Source organism: Pelecanus crispus, chromosome 7 (genome assembly GCF_030463565.1).
Source record: "Pelecanus crispus isolate bPelCri1 chromosome 7, bPelCri1.pri, whole genome shotgun sequence".
Lineage (NCBI taxonomy): Eukaryota > Metazoa > Chordata > Aves > Pelecaniformes > Pelecanidae > Pelecanus > Pelecanus crispus.
In genome coordinates, this window is record NC_134649.1 from 35,897,057 (window position 1) to 35,919,135 (window position 22,079).

Genomic DNA, 22,079 nt, shown 5'->3' on the forward strand with positions numbered 1-22,079 from the left:
TTAAGAAAGCAGGAGCCTAAAAGAAAATAAGAATTAACGTAAGAATGTCATTAGGGTCAGGGTTTGGCTGTCCCAGCCCATAATTTGTTGTTATTCAATATCCCAACGATTATTAAATTAATCTGTTATTTAAACAGCAATCAAAAACAAGTCAACCCACATTTTCTGAGCGCTGTCAACAAGACAGAAAAACTGGAATTTTTTTTTTTTTAAAACCTGAAATGCTTTCATATTTTCCAGTAAGCTATTCCCTTTTATAGCAAAAAACTTAAAAATCCCCCCAAACATTACTTCTGAAAACTCAGATGATAGACTGTTGAACATTCTATGGCAGCTTCAGTGTTGGAAATAGTTAATTGCTAAAAAGTTGCTGTTGACTGGCACTTTTTCTGTTGAGTCAGAACTACTCTAATGCCAAATGCACTTGGTATGGGTTTTAAAGGCATTGTGCTGCTCAGAGATGTGTTTTTGATTAGACATTAAATTTGAAGTTTTTGTTGATTAGACATTAAATTTGAAGTTTTTGGCTAAATAAGCTTCTCAGTGCTGCTCACAGTTTTATGAGGTACTGCCCCAACGTGTTAGCCAATTTTTAATACAAGTAAGCATGTCAACCAAAGTTCTTCAGCAGTTCTCACTGGTTGCATTACCAGTTTTTGCTTTCTGGTGATCTCAGCATTGCAAAGTTTAATTGCTGATACTTAAAAAGCACTAAAAATGTCTAAGGAAAGCATCCTTAGAAAGGCAAAGTTGTTGTTATAAATTAGAAAGGATGATGGCTGTTATGATATTTGACCAAAGTTGCCTGGTCTTTTTAGTATAACCACTCATCTGTTTGTAGAACAAACAAAAAAGCTTTCTCTAATTGCAAATCTCATTTCTGCATGGAAATTCGGATGTTTTAATTTCATTTCATTTAGGAAAATACCATTAATTTCAGCATTAACTCAGGCTGCTATGAGTGTGGGCATAGAACGTCTGTAGGCACAACAACTTACTCATCTAACTATTTGTACATTAAGTATGTATTTTAAAATTTCGAAGTTGCAAGAAACCATTTGAGTACATAGTTGTGAAATTTGCATGTTCCACTGTAGAAAATAGGGTATACAAATCAGGCAGCAGTTGCAGAGTCAAATTCTTAAAAAGCTGCCCTTTTAACCTCTCCTGTTCATGTGTGATGACATACTGGAGTTGGATGCAGATCAAAAATCTGGTCTTACTTCCAGTGACCCAGGGAGCAAAGCCCCCTTCTCTTTTAATTGCAGCACTCATGGGTCCACAAGGTCAATACCAAAAACCCAAAGAAACTGTTTTGTTCCCAGTTGATTCTTTGCGCACAGTCTTAAGACACAAAGTGAAGAGAAAAGTAAATATAAGAAAGCCATATTTTCACTAGGGAAGCAAGGAAGTATGTAGCTACAATCACCCTAACCCTGGGAAAGACTTATGTGTGTTTTTTAATTATGCAAGATGAATGTAAGTGTTCCCTTTACTTTGTTGTATATCACATGTAAATTGCCTGTTAAACTGATAGGAACTACTTATTTGATTAAACACTGTCCCATATATTATATATATGGCCCACTGGAGTGTTAGTAAGCAGACAATTATTTAACAGGGAAAATCATCAATAAACCTAATGCCTTCTCTTGCTTTCTTATAGACTAGGCATTGAGTGCTGTTTATTGTCAATAAAAAGAGATAAATGGTAGTGGAATTATAGTTCAGGATGACACTGAACCCTTCATGTGGATGTATAATGGCAAATTTCAGACTTGTCCACTGAAGGCACTTATTTGGCAGTAACATAAATAACAGTACAAATTAGATTCAGATTGTTCAGGGCATGAGTACACTAGTGTTAGGAATAGTGCAATCTGCAGACATTAAAATGGTAATCGTTTTTAAAAACCACTTCATCTTGAGACATACCACCCCATTTGCTAAAATATTTCTGCATTTCTTTCTCAGAAGCAGCTTGCCAAACTGCTGTACTTGATTGTGTTTAAAATGTGTAAATAAATATGCAGTTCAATTTCCCATGAAATAAATAATCATTTGCCTTTTCAGATGTAGTTAGTTTACTTCTAAACAAATCAGCTTGCCACATAAAACAAGCAAAGCATCAAGGGCCAATTTCTTCTCATTTGGAGCTCTATCTAGGTACATCAGAATATCCCTGTAGACTTCCTGGAGCAGTTTGGGCAGTAAATTATAGTCAGTCTTCTAGAAGACATTTTGGGTTGTATTCATTTTATTGTATCCATCTTATAGGACCCTGAAGAAAACCAAATGTTCTCTATATTTCACCATACTTTGTTTATACTGTATATTTTTACACGCTTGCTTTTTCAGCAGCCATGCCAAGTACACATGTGATACCATGCACAAAAATGGTTTTGACCTATGCCCATGTTGAGTTACAGGTGTGCTACAGTGAAACTGCTCACTGCTGATCTTGGCAATGTTGAACAAATCTTAATCTCTGAGAGCTTGCTTAGATGTGCGTGGATGTCAAGGAGTATCTTCAAGGGAAACTCAGTATTTTGCATACCTCAGTAGTTAATTGTTGAAGCCTTAAGAATCAAAATCTTAGTCTACAGAGTCATCTTGCACCTCTGGAAATCAGATCTTCCAGACTTGCAGAATACTTATGAGTGTTAAAAAGTCTTTATATTTGCGGCAACAGCAGTATTGGTAGAAACTTATGGTAGCCAAAACCCAAAAACTTTAGAAGATCCCCAAAGATTTTTTTTCCTGTTCTTTCCTTGTAAAAAGTATCAAATTATGCAATTTAAACTGCTAGAATTGTTTATTAAAGGTCTTTATACTTAGTTTAAAATCCTACATTGTGTGTTACCCACACATCTCCAATTGTATGCTGATTAACTTCCTCTTGACTCCAAAGGCAACAGTGATTATAATGTTTGTCATGCAGGTGCAATTTAAAGTTACTGCATGGGTAATTTAACACTACCCTTTGATAATGTATGTTTTGAATGACCAGTTCAGGAAAACACTGTAAATTGCTAGTTTCATTTAAGAAAATAGGTATATGAAATAATAGGGCAAGACATATATAAGTTACCAGGCAGGTCTGTGCCTGCCAGTCATTAGTTTAACAATCCTTTGGACAGTTTTCAAGGGGTTTTTTTGTTTGCTTGGGTTTTTTGTTTTTAAATAGACAAAGATTTTCAATACTCTTTTTTTGTTTCAGAACTTTTTTAGTGGGCTTGTTGAATTCAGGAATATCGTAGCTGCTTATACACAGAATGTCACCTTACATTGAAAGTAGTCTTTCATTATTATTCTCAGTCTCTATGCCAGAGTGTTCCCCAAAAAATCAGAACCTTGGAGTGTGTTCATTTAGTTGACAAAACCATGCAAATCTCTATTCAGATTCTGTCTCTCAATTTGCTTGGCATTGTAATCATCATTAAAAAAGCTAGAAAATGAAAGAATCGCTATGGATCAAAGGAGGAAAAGTATATTTCATATAAAAAGATTTCTGATCATAGTAGTCTTTTTCAAAGGGCATTTTTAATGGCAAGGAATATATATTGAAATAGAGGGGGACTCTATAGAAGGAGAGAAAGATGAGGAAATGTACAGTGGACTTTTCTTGCAGATGTGTGCAACTTTTTCATTAGGAGACTTCATAGTACTGATCATGTGGTCCATCTGTAAGTAATGTAAAATCTTGGAGATACATGGGTCAGCTTCCTAGCAATTCAGTCTATTAATGTTGTCATTAGTTTCACTGTAGGGTTTTTTTGGACAAGTAGGATGAGATGTGCTCTCTCTCTTAACTCCCCACTTCCGTACTTATGTCTTCCAGATCAGCCTAGAGCTGAACTGCTTGAGAAGTTTATAAATAAAACTTCTGCATGGGAGGGTGGTGATCTCTGCCCATTCACTGTTCATAGTTAAGCTCAGTAGTGCTATAAAATGTAAATATTACCACTACTTAAATGTAACATAATTTTGCATTTTAAATAAGCAGTAATACATATTAACCAAATGATAGATAGTGGCTGACACAATGAAAGGATGCTTTGCAATGACAGATTTAAAAAGTTGTGTGAATGCCATAATTGAGCTGAGAAGTAATATGTGTATCAAAGATGGGTTGGAATAGGAAAACATTAAAATTGGAAAACATTGCAATGAATTTTTAAAGATAGGCACACTTAATTTTTTCAGATGTGGCCTTCTCAATCATTGCTAAAGTTTATATTAACAGAAATAAATTACCAACATCCTTGCAAACACACTATGGGCACATCCAATGAGCACTTCAGTTCTAGGATTTATTACACTTTTGACAGGAATCTCGTGGTCATCCCTGGGTTTTGTACTTCAGTTTGTGTTGCGTAGCTCTTTGCTAGAGCCATATCATCTTTGTAGAGTAGACTAGATCTATATCTGTGGAAAAGAGTGGTTACCAATTCATGCAATTCAAAAGTTACTTTTACAATGTCATGTGATATTTGTGAGCCTTCCTAAATCAGAGAAAGTCAACTGGCTTTTTAATCTTTAAATTATATTTAGAATCCAGCTATCTAGCTTAGACTTCATCTAATATTTTAAAAAAAATTATCTGAGATGTCTTTCAGTACAAACCCCAGCTACTTAAGGAGGGCTAAAAATCTCTGCTAAAAACACATGCTGTAGTAGAACTACATTTTCCAGTCTGGATAACTTCTCTGACCTCCCTATCATCTTCCTGCTAACCAGGTGCCACTATCAAAAAGCAAAGTCCAAGTGTTAAGAGACCTCTGATATGATTTGCTTTGTGCCGATTACTGTATCTCCTCTATTGTTCATTGTGAGCAGTTTATCGTAGAATCAGGTACCCACTCTGCCTGTGGAGACCCAGTTACGCTCCACTCTCAGAAGTGAGCTCAGGTTTGTTTAGGAGTATGAACGTTGACTCATACTTAAAGTTTGTGGGATTTCTGAGCTTGGTTTATTTGCAAAACTTTTGCAGTCCATTTTAAACCTAGTGATCTGAAACTCTCCATTATCTTATGTCCTCATAAGGGTAGGCGGCTAGACCAGAAAGCTCAGGAGCATTGTCAAATTCCTCATTACACAAAGTACTTTTTTTCAGCATAAATGCTGTATACTCAAAGCTTTTGGATGTTTGTAACATTTCTAATATGCAGTTGGTAAGGTGCTCTTATCTGAGCATCAGTTATTTGAGAAAGCATGCCCTGATTGATAATGAAAGAGGAATGGCACTTCTGGGGTTTCCTATCTGAAACAAAGTGGTTGCCAACCATGCCACAGCTCCGTGGGGCTGCAAGCCTTCGGCAGACATAGGAATGATGAGGATATTGTTAATTTAAATCCTTGATTCTAAACTTTGCTTTGAGTAGGTATGTTTATACTGACACCAAATTGTGCTACAGTCAGTCAGGCTATACGTGGTAGCAATATTTTGCTATCATGGGGTCAGGTTACAGGCCTGAGGCTGCGAGTTTATCTGTCCCTTTTTATACAAGAGAACCACTAGCTACTTTTTTTCATACACTTTAACTGCTCCAGCTCTCAGAAATGTTGTTATTGGCATATATGTTATTTTTATAAATTGCATTAAATATATTCCATTCTCTATCATGATTTATTTGAAAAAACCCAAGTAGTCCAATTTGACTGTGATATAAACATTTCATTCATTCATTTAAAAAATGTGATAAGTGAGAGAAATGTGGTTGGAAATGTAGCCAGCAGCCTGGAAAGCACATAATAGGAGTTGGGAAACAGCACAGCGGATATCTGCACTTCAGTTGAATGCTTAAAGTTTGTTCCAGACCATTAGGGTTGAACGTTTGCAACCAACAGTTATGTGAGTAACACATATTTGAGTGCAGAGTGCACAATATTTTCCATTTACTGTACCCTGGTGCTGGTATGGTTTTTCTTTCTCTAAAAAATAGGAAAGATCAAATTTGACAGATATGACATGTAATCCCAAAGTAACGACTAATCTTAATCCAAAATACTCAAACTTCATTAATGCAGGTTTGCACTCAAAAAATACACTGAAAGGCCTGGAGGGAAATGGCTGAATTTGCAGAGATGCTCAAGCATTGAAGCGCCCAGTGGGGGGGCTATCTGAGTTGAGTACCATGGAAATTCAGACTACCCTTTCACATCTTTGTGCATGTGTTTAGGTTGCCAGTTTGAAAATATTGCCCTCAGTTTATTTCAGTCCAAACTACTCACAGTGGGATTCTCCCATGCTTCATGGGATTCATCTGCACGGGCAAAACAACTGGTAGCTAAAAGAACTTTTCTATTGCCTCCTAAAAATGATTGATATGATTGTGTGTGTGCAGGAGTGACATTCTAACACAAAAATGAGATATTATTATTATATTATTATTATTATTACAAGAAATATCTTCCATTCTGCAGGATAATGGGAAGATATTTTCTCTAAATTTTTTGGTTCCTCAAGTGTAGTCTTATCCTGTAAGTACCTTCAGAGTTCTGTGCTGCTTGTCATTCATTTTGTTCCCTCAAACACTTTGCAACCTTTGCGAATGTCTGAAGAAAGAAGGGGAAAATGGATCTGAAAATCAGAGATTTCTGAATGCTATCAGGAGGTTTATTACTGTTCTTTGTTGTTGAAACAAGTCATGTAGTGGTGTCACTGGCCACCAGCTAATGGCAGCATGGTTGTAAGCCAGGAAAAGGAAAATAGTTCAGTGCAAATGACCAATAAATGATGGTATTTGGGATCCTCAGTCCGAACAGTCTAATATGACTGTGTCCTTTCTACAGCTGTCTGGCCCACCCTCAGTCCCATGCAAAATATGCTGCATTCGACACATTTCCTTAAGATTGGGTGTATGTAAGTGGCTGCTTATTAGTAGGGAAACCTCAGGTCTGTGTTCAGTTTATATCCTGCCCAAAACTTAACATCAGTGGACACAGAAACGGATTATCTCTCCTGCACGAAAATACAGAGACTAAGCTGTTTAACAGTAATATCGATTTCCTTTAATAGCAGATGTTATAGTCAAATAGTGGAGAGTAAACAACTTAAAGGTTCTTTGCTTAGCTGGACAAGACACATCTCTTGCATGTTTGAAATTGAATTACCTTAGCTTTCCCTGTTATGGATCCAGCTATGTTAGGAAAGCAGTATTTCAGAGACAAGAAGTTAAGCCTGCCCCATACAGCTTTTGCACCGTATGATTCAGGTAGTTGTAGCGAAGCAATGACCTGCATTAAGCAAGGAAATAAGTGACTTACAGAAAGGTGTGATCTTCAAGTTGGCCAGTAAACTGGTCTTCTTACTTCAGGAGGTGTAGCAGCCTTATGACTACAGCAGCCAGGAAGAAAAAAGGATCTAGCTCTGCCTTTCTACTGCTGTGTCTGTTTTCATCAATGTGGGAGATGCTCCGAAATCCCTAAGGGGACAGACTGCAGAAGCCCCACAACAAAGCCACCTGCTGCAGCAACTAATAACCTTTTTCCCTCAATCCCTTTCCCACAGGGCACTGACACTGTTTATCCTATCATCCCTGCCCTTTCCCCCTGTCTTGGAACATCTCCTTACTTTCCAGGGAGGTTTGTCCCTCTCTGAGTTGCCTTACTGATACTTCACCACCCCAGAGGTTCAGAGGCTGGAAGATGAAAGGAAGAGAAAGAAACACACGGTGTGGAAAGAGGGCAGTGCAGCAAGGGTAGTGTCAGCTCAGTCCCTACACCTCTACTGCCTTCAGTATATCTTCTAATTATTCCTTTTTACAGGAGAAAGTAATTCTTGTAATAAGAAAAAGAGCTGACATTTTTGAAATTAGGGTGGATTTTTTTTTTTTTAAACATAGTCTGTGGAAGAAATTATTATGATAACAATATAATCTATATTATAACTGTATGAAAACTTTTATATATACAAGCAAAAGGAAGAGATTCAAATTGGAAAAAAAAAACCAGGTTTGAAGGTAGTTTGCTGGCTTTTTTAGAACAGGTGTTGTAGTCTGCACTTAGCTTTAGGCATCATATTTCACCTCGTTCAGGATGAACTTCTCTGCAGGATCACTATTCAGCCATTAAAGAGAGAGAAAGACCCTCCTGCAGAGGATGATTCAGATCACTGAAGCCACACTCCTGCTCTGAATTATCCTTGAATAGTCTGTGTCTCTGCATGTACTCTGTTCAGAGTTGGAGACGATTACCCTTCTAATGTAGGAACCTGAGTTACATGCATAAAGGCAGCTGGTGTAACTGCCCTCCAAGATTTATATTACAGCCCTATTATGATGCTTTCCAAATTCTAGACTATCTTAAGAAATCAGAAAGAATTGGTTCTCTGTGGGAAGAGTCATTTAGGCACCAGACACGCATTAAAAGCATGCTTTCTTATCATGTCTTCATAAGCACGACTTCAGCAAATATAATTATGAATGCAGCAGTACTTGAATTCCATGTCTTTTCCTATTTCATTCCACAATGAAAAATTAATTTTCAAGGAGCAGATGAATAAATACTTGCATTTTTGAGCAAATATTTACTATTTCCAAGTAAAACATGAAGCCGGGTTTTTTTCCAAATCAATTTGTATGGTATTTGTGCAGATGTTTTTATATGGGATGATATTGAAATAGGTTAGAAAGAAACAGATAAAGCATGCGCCACATGAGAAAAGAGTTGTGTAATGCTCTGACTCAAAATACAGACTTCCTTGCAGATTTACTCTGTTCTTATTTTTTCTTCATTAGCAAAATAGTTTGGCATGACTAGATTTTATTCCTCCTTCTCTCTACCCCTTCCAAGTATAAAACTTCTTCCTTCCTCACCTTCCCCACAAAGGGAAGCAGCAGTTTGTGTTCAGGTCTGTTTTAAGCCTCTGAACATGCACATGAAATAAACCAAACTAATTCCTCAGTGGATGAAAGATGGAGGAGAAATTATTAATAAGGTTCTTATTGACTCAGCGTGGCTTCAACATAACAGGAACCCCAACAGTTTATTGCATTTTATATATGGAGACATATGCAAGGCTTTTTCTGTGCTGTCTACTAGTGTGTCTATTAGTGTGTCACTATCAAATGATGGTGATGATACTGGTGTAAAGGAAAAAGGTTCAAATCAAAAGATTTACATTAGTTAACACAAAAAGAGCTTTACCCTTAAAACATGAAACATTCTCCATAAATATTAAACATAGGCTATTAAACATAGACTTTCTTTTGATTGGTAAACCAGCAATAAAGTTCAATAAAAACCCTTACTCTGTCCCTGAGAGTTGGCTCCCATATTGCCAGTGACAGAAATGACAGCCTAAGCCAGCAGGTGCTCAGAAATGCTTATTGTAATATAAACTTTAGAGGCTCACAGTGGAGCTCACTTAAAAGACAAGACCATTTTCATTACTTTGTCAGCAACTTACTTTATTTCCCACTGCAGTCATGGAAGCTGTTTTGCTACAGGTTTTTCCCCCTTGCAGCTGAATCTTGGAGTACATAATGAAACATTTTGGTAGAATATTTCAGTATTTGAAAGACTTTGTTCTGACTGTGTTTATGCACCTTTTGTTTTCCGTGAATGTTCAGTTCCTGAGACTTACTGGCATGAATATTCACTCGGAATAAATTTCAAAGATGCATGTGCATGTCACCATGGAAACTGAAAGTTGAACTCAAACAGAAGACCTGCTGCTGGGATGATTGTGTGCTTTATCCAGTTTGGGCATGGAAGCAGTGCCATGTGAATTATCTGAATAGTCACAGAGCAACTGCAGTGGTTATGACTGGCAGAAACTTCTTTGCCCTTGATCTAGTGAGGGTAAGAATACCTCATGACTGCAAAATGATCTTAAATTACAGCAGGTGAAATAAGTATAATTTCCTGGTGCACATTCTTTTAATAGAAAAGAAAACTAAATTGGACATAAAATTTTTTTGCCCTTTAGTTATTTGCTCAACTCAATCTCTGCCTTCAATCCTCTGTCTTCACTTGCTGGTATGTTAATCCTTTGCCTGTGACCTCACAAGTCAATGACTGGTGAGGACACGCACTTGGCTTTACAACTTCAGGATTATGTTTGAGAATTGTGAAAGGGAAAACATTTGTTTACTGCTTGTGGAAAATAACATTTTCTTTTTAATTTACCTCTTATATGGTGGATGAGAAGTTAGTTTTCCTCTTTGAAAGACATTAGTTAAGATATTGGATATATGGAAAAAAATGCTGCAGTGACCAAAAGTCTCATCTTTTTATGGCTCTTTACATGACAGTCACATGTTCTGTAGCAGTCACCATAAGGTTAGACACTTCACAAACATCTCTAAGAGATAAACAGACTGTAGAGTGGTAAGAATATTCACTTTTTGGTAAACTGAACCAATCTAATTAGTTGATATTGATCATATAATTTCTAAAGTAGAAATTTTTTTTTTTTAACTTAAACTAATATATTGCTTTTTGCAGTTCCTTTAATTCATAATTTCCATCAATCCATGCATATACTGTCTTCCCCAAATTACCAGGTCTAGCAAAATTTTCTGTATCACTTAATTCCTACAAACCTTTGTAGTTGACTATTTTGTCAGAGAAGCCATATAGTAATTTACTCAGCATCATAGTTCTGTAGTGGAAACTTTCTTCTGGGTTAAAGTGCTTTCTTTTTTCATTGCAGCCAGGTGAAGTGATAGGAAAAGTTCCCAACTTCTCCAATGTTTTTTACTTTTTTTTTCTTCCTCTCTTCTTTGGGGAGGCAATAGCCTATGCTGTACAGCCCTTATGCGACCCTGGAGAAGTGGGTGAAAGAAGAAACAAAATTGGAAATATGCCCACCTTTCATGAAATGGCACCTTTAAGCCTGGCTATACGGTACATGTTTTCTCACAGGCTTCAGTATTCACCTGGGGGGCCACCAAAAGGGGCTATCACAAAAGGACTTGGTGTCAGACATACTCTAGGTACAACAGAAGAGTGATTAGTCCCTTCTCATCAAAAAATGAAATGAATCATTTAGCATCCAGTTAATTGTTGCAACACTTGATGCCCTTCAGGTCCTTTTCTGAGCTGGTTCTAAAGATGGAATAAACATAAGTTTCAGACTGCACAAAATCCAAATTGTGCCAATTTCTGGGAATAGAATTAATAATTTAGGGTTTGATTTATTCATAACTGTTTTGAGAAATTCATACAGTACAATTTTGGTGTTATTGTCTGTTAAAGATTTTCCCTCCTTTCCTTTTATTGGCCCCATTTCTCCCACACACAAATCCACAAAGCCACAGATGCTCCATTACAATGATGTCAGTCTTGCTACATGCTCCAGCTGTTTGGTAGGTACATTTATAAAGTTCAGCCTTTTACATTATGCCATAAATGTATATTTCATGTATAAACATAAAGCTAACATATTGCAGATCACTCTAAGTGTAATTTTAATGGAGGTTCAGTAAGTTTAAAAAATACTGAAGAGTGTTTAATCTTTCCGTTGGCAACATTTTTATAGTAAGTTTTCCAAATTTTTTTTTCTGAAGCTAGGTTTGAATATTCCCTGCCCCCTCTGCTATTTCATCTTCTGTGATCTTTGGAAAAAGCAGGGAGTTATTTTAGTAAGACAATATGTATTTTAAGTAAAGATGTCTGAGGAAAAATATGTTTCTCTCCACATCTTCTTGGTGCTCAAACCCTCACTTAACATTCTGTACATTTACCAGCATACCACAGTGAAAAACACCTAATTCCTGGAATTGCCAGATTTCAATGATATTAGATATGGCAGATATTCTGTTGATATGTTATATAAATTCTGACAGATTGTTTTAAAAATTTATCAAGAACTGGGTCCGAGCCTTAAAGCCTGTCTTTGTATTGTGTCCTGAATTTCAAACAAAAGGCTAAAGAGTGCTTCTTTGGCTCTGCCTCCTCCTCCTTTTCTCTTTGGTTTGTGCTTAAGAGTTCAGCTCATTGTAATGTGGATCATTGAACAGTGCCCACAGGATCCTTCCCTGGTCTCCCCGGGTGCTTTCCTTCTTACAAGCAATATCTTTATTTCTCGCTCTTCTTTTGAGTTGCCTACTTTGTCTTAATTTGAATGTGGTGCTGAGTTATCACCGTATTTGTACCATACAGTTGTCATTATTCTAAAATAAATCTCTTCACTTAGGAAGATGTTGAGGCTTAATCTCTGATTTTTTGGCTCAGTAATAAAATGACTCTCAAGAGGACAGACGAAAGCTGAGATATTTCTCAGTAGTTCATATTGCTTCAAGCAAGACCCGGAGTGAATAAAGGCCCTAATGTGATTGTAAAGGCTAAAGTTTGGGACCGTGAGCTTTCACTATGTGGCTGCAGAAGAACCTTCATTATTTTTTGCAGATTGGTTTCATGTATACTTAAAAATTCCAGATCATAAATACATAGCTAGGTATTCATAATAAAGCAGAGATTCAGTATTGAAATCTGAAAAAGAAAAATCTGATAAACTCCTTGGTAATTCACTTGTGTCACAGTCTCCGCATTAATGTATCAGCAGTGTAAGCCTATCTGTTCTGCTTCACCTGCGTACCTTTCAGCAGCATGTACATCTCAAAATGGACAACCATATTCTGTGAACTGAGGGAAGCATTGCCCAAGGACTTCTACTTCTAGGTTTGGAGATATAGTATGATAAACAAAGTCAATGATATTTGTGTCCATAATACAGGTGTTGTTTTCAAGTTCAAAAAACCCTAAAAACCCCTGTTGCTCAGAAATACAGATAATGTCACCATTATTTGACTTCTTTTTAATTTGCAGGTCTTTTGTTATCCAGCAAATCCCAAGCAGCAATCTCTTCATGGTGGTAGTAGATAATGAATGCTTCTGTGACTCTGTCCCACCAATTACCATGGCACCTATAGAAATAAGGTATATCCTTTTATTTGCAAAGTTGTCAGAAAGAGGTTCAAGATGCAAATATTGAAAAATTTCTTATTATGTAAAACTTGCATTACATGACTTAAGAACGCATCATTACCCATTTTAAAGTGCTGGGGTTGTTTGAAATTGAGCCAGCTGAGAATGCATTCTTACTTATTTTGAAGGAGAATGCAATTTTTTAAATTTTTTGAACAGCCAATACAAATTAAGCAAACACATCTATGTGCATCTTTAAGTATCACAAGGTCATGGTCATCTTTAGATAGATGAACATCTTTCAAATTGGGCCCTAAGTATGTAATTTCCTTATGAGAATGGAGATCCTGATACTGGAACTTACGGAAGTCCTTACAATATAGGTATCTTTTTATTTTAACATTGGACTGGAGTATTGAAAATGTTTCAGAATCCTGCTTTCCAAAAGTATAAAAATGTAGTGAAGTAAAGACAACACTTGATTTTTAGTTGCCCCACTTTTTATTTTGTACTGTTCTGTAGTTCAGGACTTTTCTCACATAAGTTGGAATTTATCAAAAGTAGCCCACAGTGTGCTTTTATTGCAGACTTATTATGGAAAGACAGATTAACAGTGTAAGTGCAAATGATACCGTCTAAACTACAGATCACTGAGGAGAAAGCACTAGAATTACCTTCTTTTTCTTGTGTTGACCACACATATCATCTTGGGTTTCTGATGGAGAGGAAGGAAGGAACTGAAGGATTTTCACTATATTAATTTTAAAACACTCACATAAACTCAGGACATTAAAATGCAATGCTCAGAAGATCTCTCCTTAACTACCTTGTACATAATGAATCCCTTAAATGTGAACGTTTAAAATCTCAGAAGATAAGAAGACGCCCAGAATCTTGTCATGGATTTCACCCTGAAGTAAGCTTCTACCTACTTTTGCTTTCTTTTAGACTCTGGTAGATGTTTTATTTCTTTAAAAAAATAAACAGGAAAACTGTTTTCTAAGATGAACATCAGGAGATATTCTGAACACTCAGAACACAGTAGCAGGGGAAGCAAGTGACATTGTAAGTGCTGCAAATATTTTTAGTACTCCTGTAGACAATGTCTTGACTTGCTGCTTTTGTAGACTGTTTTGTATCACATAAGAGAATGTGGTAGAATGTAAGCACAGACTGGCAGCCAGGAATATCTGAGAACTTACGCTGGCTCAAGGCTCAAGCGCTGACCACAAGATTCCTCATTAGAGATGGTTGGGAACTTTGTGCTGTTAATGTTTTTTTCAGTAACTAGCTTCAGTATCTCCACTGTCATGCTATAGTCATTATGTTTACACATAGGTGGGAGGGATCACTACATATATTTACTACTCTATGTTCTGCATAGTACCCTTATTTGTACAGTGCCAAGGAAATCTGATAGAGACCAAGACGTGACTACAGTGGCTTGTACAGCATATGTTCATAGACATCCATTTTACTCTGGAGTAACACGCCTTCAATTGTGTAATGCAATGTAGAATTAGACCTAAAATATGGCATGGAGGGGAATGTGTAATGCTTATTGATCATGCTCACTTTCAGTCTACAGTCTTGTTCAAATGAAAATGTGTACCTGTATTACTTCCTGAGTGTATTTAGTTCATGGGTTTTGTTGTTTGCACCAATCCTCTTCTGCTTATGTAGGTTGGTAAATAATCATGTATCATAATTGAGTGTAATGGCTTGTATTTATTTTGCTTTTTTTTTTTTTTTCCCCTTTAGGAAAATGCAAGAGAATGTGGTGGTGTCTCAGGCCTTAGTGCTAAACCTCCTCTTGTTCTTATGCCTCTGTTATTGACTATTTTCTCAAGGTGACATTGACTGATGTGTTCAATTGGCATGCTAATACATGGATAAACTGTGATCTGGGAAATGGTGCAACATAGAGGACATGAAATATAGTCAGAGCATCAGCATTTCATGATTTTAAACTGTTGGTGATATAAATTCTTAAAGATATGTTGAAAAAAGATTTATCTTTTTACTTTGCAAGTCATGCAGATGTGAATTTGGCATATGGTAGTCATGATTCATCAAAAAAGGACTTGGTAGATAGAGGTGACCATTGCTTTGTCCCATTGAAAACAATTTAAAACTGTGTACTTTTTCAATAAAGTATATTAAAATCACCATTTCAGAGTGTATTTTAAGTATGATAATATATTTGTTCCATTAATGAATGATGGGAAGAGAATAAAATAAATGGAAGATGATTTCTTATGCTTTTAGCCTATTTCTGAAGAGATTCAGAGAAGAAAATGTGGAGTTAGCTTTTATAATAAGGCAGAATAGCTTTTATTAACAAGTCAAGGAAACACATGTGCATGTATGAAGCTGAGCAGGTAATATGCTGTGCTGATTTATAGTGAAGGTTTGGTTCCTGGAAATAGCTATAAAACGTCTCAGCCACATTTAGAAAGTGAGTCAAAGCCTGATTAAAGCTTTTTCCCTAACTTGGGCAAGCTTTAGATCAAATCGGTTGATTTGTTTGCAGATGGCAAAATTAAATACTTTTCATCTGTTACAATTTGTGGGAAGATAGGTAAAATAACCTCTATAAAAGGATGATACTGTTCTGTTAGTGTTCTGCCCTATAGATGTCATGTCAGCTAGGAGAAGCTCGTATGAGGAAATTCATAAGCAGAGAAAGTTAGACTTACAACACATCTGCATCAGCAGAGCTCATGGTTGTCACTGAGAATTCATTGAGGCTCACCCTCAGTGGGCAAAGATCAAGACCAATATTTTTTTATTCTAGCCCTTACATCCTTTTTTGTAAGGAAAACGAGAAGATAAAATTAAGATTTTTGAGTCTTTTAAAACCCTATACAGAGAGGGGTATTTTTCCTACTCCTAGTATAATGAGTATATTCCTCTTGTAATTGGTAGTAATGTCCCTGTTGTAGATATGTTTGCTGAAGATCTTGGTCTTTGAAGTATGTTAATATCTCAGTTTATCTTTGGAGTTTGATATGGAGTAGAATGCTATCAAGAGAATAACGTGACCTTCTAACAATATAATACATTAGATGCAAAATAAAACGCCACTGTTCTAAATCTGGTGCTTGAAGATTGCATTTTCCTGATTGGGAGTGAGTATGCTTTTAGCATTAGATAAATGCTAAGCAGATTTGCTATGTATCCTAGGCAAGAATAGGGAGCTAAGCCACTGAGGGGGCTTTGTTTTAAGGAATACTATCCAGCTTGTAAGAGGAAGAACCAGTAAAATAAAATTTCCACTTAAATTGTTTAACAGGTTCAAATGCACTGGTACTTCCTCTGGTTCTGAAACCATACAGATCTTTGTCTGGACTCACAATTTTCTTTTCCTCACCTTTTTTGGTTAGGAGTGTTTTCCTGCAGACTTCTCTGCCCTTCCTTGTTGATCTCAAAATCACTCTCTACGGGAATAATTTTCCAGCTGACATTCAGTCAATCTGTTGTCCTAGTGACATGCTCTGTTTACTAAGCTAATTGGGAATTCAAGGCATTTTCTACACTTGGACTGACACAGATATCCTGCAGTTCTTTGCTTGTTTTTTCTCTGGGCACCATTCACCCTTACCCTCCATCATTCTCTCCAAAATTAATCTCAATGCTTTATAGATAAAGTGGTTTAGTTTGTGATTTTCTTTATGGGTTTCCAGAATGCATAACACTACAGCCTCATAATGCTTTTGTATGTCTGATGCTTGTTCTTTCTCAGTGCAACTTAAATGGGAAATATTTATAAACCAACACAGCCCAGGTGATTTTTCCTTGTTAGCAGAAAGTGAAAAGAAAAATCTTTGTCATTAGAGCTGTTGAAAAACTCTGCATACAAATGCCTATCCCATCTGATGTATAAATCATCATTGCTCAAGAAAAGAAATACAGTAAAGGAGAAAATTTCTACTGAACCAAAATGAAAATGCCTAATAATAATTCATTGTTAATTTTGGAAAGAGGTGGACAGTTTTGTAATTAGAAATGAGCCAGGGAGTAACAAGAGAGATTAAAATATGACAGTCTAAATTAATATTGTGAAAAAGATTAAAATATGGGTATGTAAATGAATATTGCTCAGAGAAATGTGACTGTTCATTTTCACACATTAAGACAAAATTATAAAGCAGAATATATTGGTGTGCACAAATTACTATGTAAAACAACATAATCCAAATAAGTTGCTAAGTGTAAAAACACATTTTATGAGTTGCCATTTGTTTGCTAATGAAGATGTCTTTTCTAATTTTGTATTTATTCCTTTACAACTTTCTGATGTGTGAATTCAGGTTCGTAAAGCCTGTAGTTTAGGAGGAATGGAGATGGTGCTTTGGGTTCACATTTGTGGACCTTTGCCTATGCAGGTCCTTATATTCAACTGGGTACATTCAGTCATTGACATTCATGTTGCTTTCTCTGAAATCGTCAATCATGAGTGCGTAAAACAGATCAACAGTAGGCCAGTGATAATGCTGCTAGATCTCTATTTATTTGAATTAATTGGCTGCATCTATACTAGTAAAGTGAGTGTGTCTGGAAACATTTCTCAGCGCTGAGGCCAACTGGCTCAGAGTGGCGTGTGTATGTGCCAGTAAGATCTCTTGGTCTCCAAAACGGAGTAGCTGCAATACAAACAGTCTATGTCCAAACAGAAACAATGATTATGAGTTTTATGGGACAGAGCTAGCTGACACAGGCTGAAAGCATGCCAAGGGCTATTCGAAACAGTTTTACAGAAAAGCTGATCTCATTCTAATGCATAGGAATGTTCCTGACTGTTGTTAAGTTTACCAGTCTGTATGTCATCATTAGCTCTGAAACACTGAGAAAGTGTGAAGATACCGTGAAGTGGGTCTATGCTGTCATACCATAACCTGTGGCAGGTCATAGAAGGTGTAATTAAATTTCATAACCTCACTAATCATAGGTGCTACTCCTCTCAAATCCTAAAAATATCATGCAATGTCTGATCCGAAGCCCAATGTAGTCAATAGAAAAACACAGATACATGCATGCACATACATACAGCTGCATATGTGTAAACTATATGCATTTTTAATAGACAGGAAATTCAGACAGCATCTATATTTTTTATGTCCCTAAATCTGAGGTCAAATCCAACGAGAACCAGGACAATGATAAAATCTGTTTCTACACAGCAAGAGGCATAGCTGAAAGTTTCAGCTTCTGCAGGGCTTGGATTTTTTTTTTTTTTTCTTTTTTACTCTCTGTTAATGGCATTGATTTTCAACTTATTAGCCCCAGCTGCCTCATCTTCCTTTAATCTTCATACAGCAAAAGCTGTTTGGCGGCTCAGCACTGCCCACGGCCACACCATTTTCTAATGGCTTTGTGTGGGAAAACTGTATGCTCATAAATGTCAGTGCTGCAAACTCTCCTTTAAAATCCTGTAAGCCAGAGAGCCTCAGGCAGGTTTCTGCAGCTGTGCTATCTCCTCTCATTGTGACACTGAGACTGCCTGACCCATTGCGTTTTGCTGCCAGAGCCCATTCTGCAATACATATGCTAGGTGAAACAGGTGGTTGCCTAGGGCAAGAAGATATTAAATGCAGCCGTGATTGTTTCATTGCCTAAATGGCTTCAAGAGACTGTTTCAGTTTTCTTCTGATAGCAAGAGCCCCTGAACAAGGCACTAGCCTGTTTAGCCCCGTGGGTTCAGAAGGCAAGTTTGGCTCAGAAGGTTTGTGGCTAGAAGATGCCAGTTATTTCCATTTGTCTCCTGAGCCCTTTATGGCCTCCAAGGACTTTTACATCTTGGTACTTTCTGTGCCTCAGAAATTCCAACTCATGCAACTTTAATGTAAATAGACATTCACCATTGGAAAGTTTTCTGCAGAAGACTGCATCAAGATCTTGCAACTGTGGAAAATATTAAGTGTATTTAATTTTCCTACTTGATTATTCTTTTCCCTGAGCTGTCCAAGACACATCCATTAGTATGGTTTTTTTCCTTCTTGTCCAAGTTCTTCCCCATGGTTCTGAAGGTTTCAAGTATGTATTTAGCTGACTTGCTGTTTATCTGTTTTACAACAATGTACTCTCTCTGACAGGTCCAGCTCCTATGTATCTGCTGAGAGAGATATGGTTCCCATATAGAGCATCTTCAGAAGATCTCACTGGAATTTAGCACAATCCAGTCTGAAGGCAATTTTATTCTCTCTCATCTTTAGTCTTTGGCCATTAGGCTCAAATCTAGTTTCTTCCAATATAATAATATTCTTGCTATAGTTCCTTTGGAGGATTTACCTCATCTTCAAGAGTCAATCCTATATCTCTTCCCAAGAATACTTTTGGAGCTGGACGTTATAATCTGGATATACCAAGTCATAGTCATTCTTGTGATGCTCTGAACGGAAGGATATGTTTCCAGCTCTTTCAGACTTTTTTTCCTCCTTCTTCCCATAGTAACTGTGGTCAACTAAGCAAATGCTATTTTATTGTTTGCAGTTCCAGTACAAATTATTTTAAAAGTCCGCAGTTCTGCCTAGAAGATACTTTGAAGAATTTCAAAGCACATTGTTAATCTAGGAAGAACCCATTGATTTTCATTGGATTAGAGTTGGAACAAGAAGCACTTTTGCATTAGGGTGGAGTTAGATCCAGGTTAAAGATGGTAAAACAAAGCTATATTACTCTTCAGGAACTAGTATTAACAAAATGCATGTATTTTATGCATGCAAAATACATTTTAAAACAAAAATCATACCTTACATAACATTTGTTAAATGCCAGATGACTGCTTAATGATCAGTTTTAAGAACATGAAACTTTTCTTGCAGAATTAGATCTAGCTGAAACTGAAATGAGTGTAAACAAGGCATGCTCTTTCATTGTGAAAGCATTCCCATGTATGGATATCTAATTACTGAGGCTTCCTTGAGGTCTGTAATTTTAAAAAAGGCACCCTTAATTAAACAGAAAAAAATAATTAAAGGGTGGTAACTAAATTTTTTTATGATTTGCTCTTAAGTCTGAAGGTGGCCTTACTTAAGAGTAGCCAGTAGAACTGTGAATGGATCCAGCCATCCAAGTGATGAGATGCTGAAACCTTAAGAAGACAATTTCCATTTCAACAGTTTTAACAGATTTGATTGCTCATCCTTGTGGCAGAAATAACCAGGTAATTGTGTTTATGTCAAGCTACCCTCAAACACCTCACCAGGTGTCAAAACCTCACATTTGTTCTCTGCTCTGCTGCTAACATTTTCTGGCAGCATATGGGGTGCCTTATCTATGCAGAGATTTGTAGGTAACTCACCCCAAATTGACGAAGTAGTATTGAAAAAAAAATCAATGCAGTATCAAGATAAGTGGCATGAAAGCTACTGTATTCCCTGTGATATTTTCATTATTAATTGAAAGTCCTCTGTTATCTTGATGTTAAATGGAATTGAGGCTGAATTTCCAGTTTGTCATGTCAGAGTCCTGCAGAACCCAAGATGCTTGTTGAAGAGTTGAGCTCTAGTTCATTCAAGTAGTGCAGAGTTTGGTTATCTCTTACTTGAATTCCTTTATCAAAACGTTGTAAGGAGTTGACAGCTAGTAGGGCCTCTGTAAGATCAAACTCAAAAGCTCCCTTTTTTGTTCCAGATGCAGTCTTGAAGTGCAGTTATATATGTTTAAAGCAGCCTTGTAAGAAAAGGTTACACTTGACAATTCTGAGTCAGATTTGAACCTTAACACCAGAAGTTCAAGTGGTTAATGCTGGGTTTGTTTGACTATGTTAGGATTTAGTTTGCAGCTTTAACATGCTGGGTATTTCACTTCGAAGAGAAAGGGAAGATCAGATTTCAGTTCATAGCAAGAAGTGTTTTGAATCAGCTATTTAAATGTCTTAGGAAGAGTGCTAAATGTTTAATAGAGAAAGCTAGTTGGGACTAGTTGGGATAGCTGAACTAATCGAGAATGCTTTTGGCAGACATGCAAATGTGCAGATGGCTCCTGAGACAGGAAATAAAGAATTGTTTTGTTTCATTTCTTTGTTAGTGTTTTGGCACTGGTCAGTTGGGTTTAGCTGGAAAATGAAAGATTGTTTTTTCATTTGCCCATATAGTTTGTGGGGAAAAAAATAGGTAGAATTAATTTGTAAGCAGCCAGCTGCATTCCTGGATCTTCTAATACTGCCTCAGAGACATTACCGTGATATGTGAAATAGTTAAGATAGAATCCCAAGTTCCTGTCAATATTTTATTATCCGTTATAGTTAATGAAGCTGTTTAGGTACATCTGTTTCATGTCTACAGATGTGAGTGAAATATTTAGAGAAAAAAAAAATCTACTTACATTGCTAGTTTCTAAGCATAAAAAACAAAACAGAGCCACAATTAACTTGTAATTTCATTATCTCTAACAGACTTTAAAAAGGAGGACACGAAACCTAGTGATAAAGACTCTAATGGAGACTTGTGATTTCCCATCATCAGATCTTTGTGGGTTACAGAAAGGCATTTTGTTTTAAAGCAGACATTCTTCCTACTTTTTCTTCTTCAGTCTTTCAAAGTCCAAACCCAGATCATTTCAAGAACTCCCAGGAAATCTATCCTCTGGAGAAATGGTGAACAAAGAGTATTTTGAATTCAGCTTAAAGCCTGAAGTTAATATGATACACTTAAATTCATACAAGTATGGATTCAATAAGGGATATCTAGTTAATATCCTTTAGGTCCACTAGTAATGATATAAGCAGAGATCTCTGTAGGAAGATAAATATTCTGTGAGATATAGGAAGGTGAAGAATTGTTATTTTCCACTGATAAAACTTTTCTTGGCAGAAAACCTCCAGATTTTATTTAAAAGAAAAAACTTTAAAAACTTGGGCTTATGGGAACTTAGAGAGGCATTGTTTAAGTCCACTTTTTAACCATTAAATCCTTTTGGCATATGGCAGTCATTATGTATTTGCATCTGTCTATCTTGAAAGATTTTTTTTAATAGAAGATACTTAGAAGTTCACATTTAACATATTTTTCAATAAACACTTGAGAACTTCTTAAGAGTAAACAATGATCTTAAACTGCCTTGCCAAGCATGTAAATGATCTACAACTCCTAATGCACCAAAGATCATTGCATATTTTCAGCTCTCCATTTGGGACCTCTAGGCAATACTGTTTCAGATTAGGACAAACCATGAATTTCTTAACCGTTTCACTTGAGAGA

The 22,079-nt window shown here is 36.5% G+C and overlaps 1 protein-coding gene across 1 annotated transcript in view; it reads left to right on the forward strand.

Moving 5' to 3' along the window:
• CACNA2D3 (calcium voltage-gated channel auxiliary subunit alpha2delta 3) overlaps positions 1-14,730 on the forward strand; it is a 480,096-nt gene extending 465,366 nt beyond the window's left edge. Inside the window, exons 36-38 of the mRNA XM_075713919.1 lie at positions 12,778-12,890; positions 13,710-13,792; positions 14,638-14,730. Coding sequence (XP_075570034.1) covers positions 12,778-12,890; positions 13,710-13,792; positions 14,638-14,730 — 289 coding nt within the window. The remainder of the gene's footprint in view (positions 1-12,777; positions 12,891-13,709; positions 13,793-14,637) is intronic.
• Positions 14,731-22,079: the final 7,349 nt, after the last annotated feature.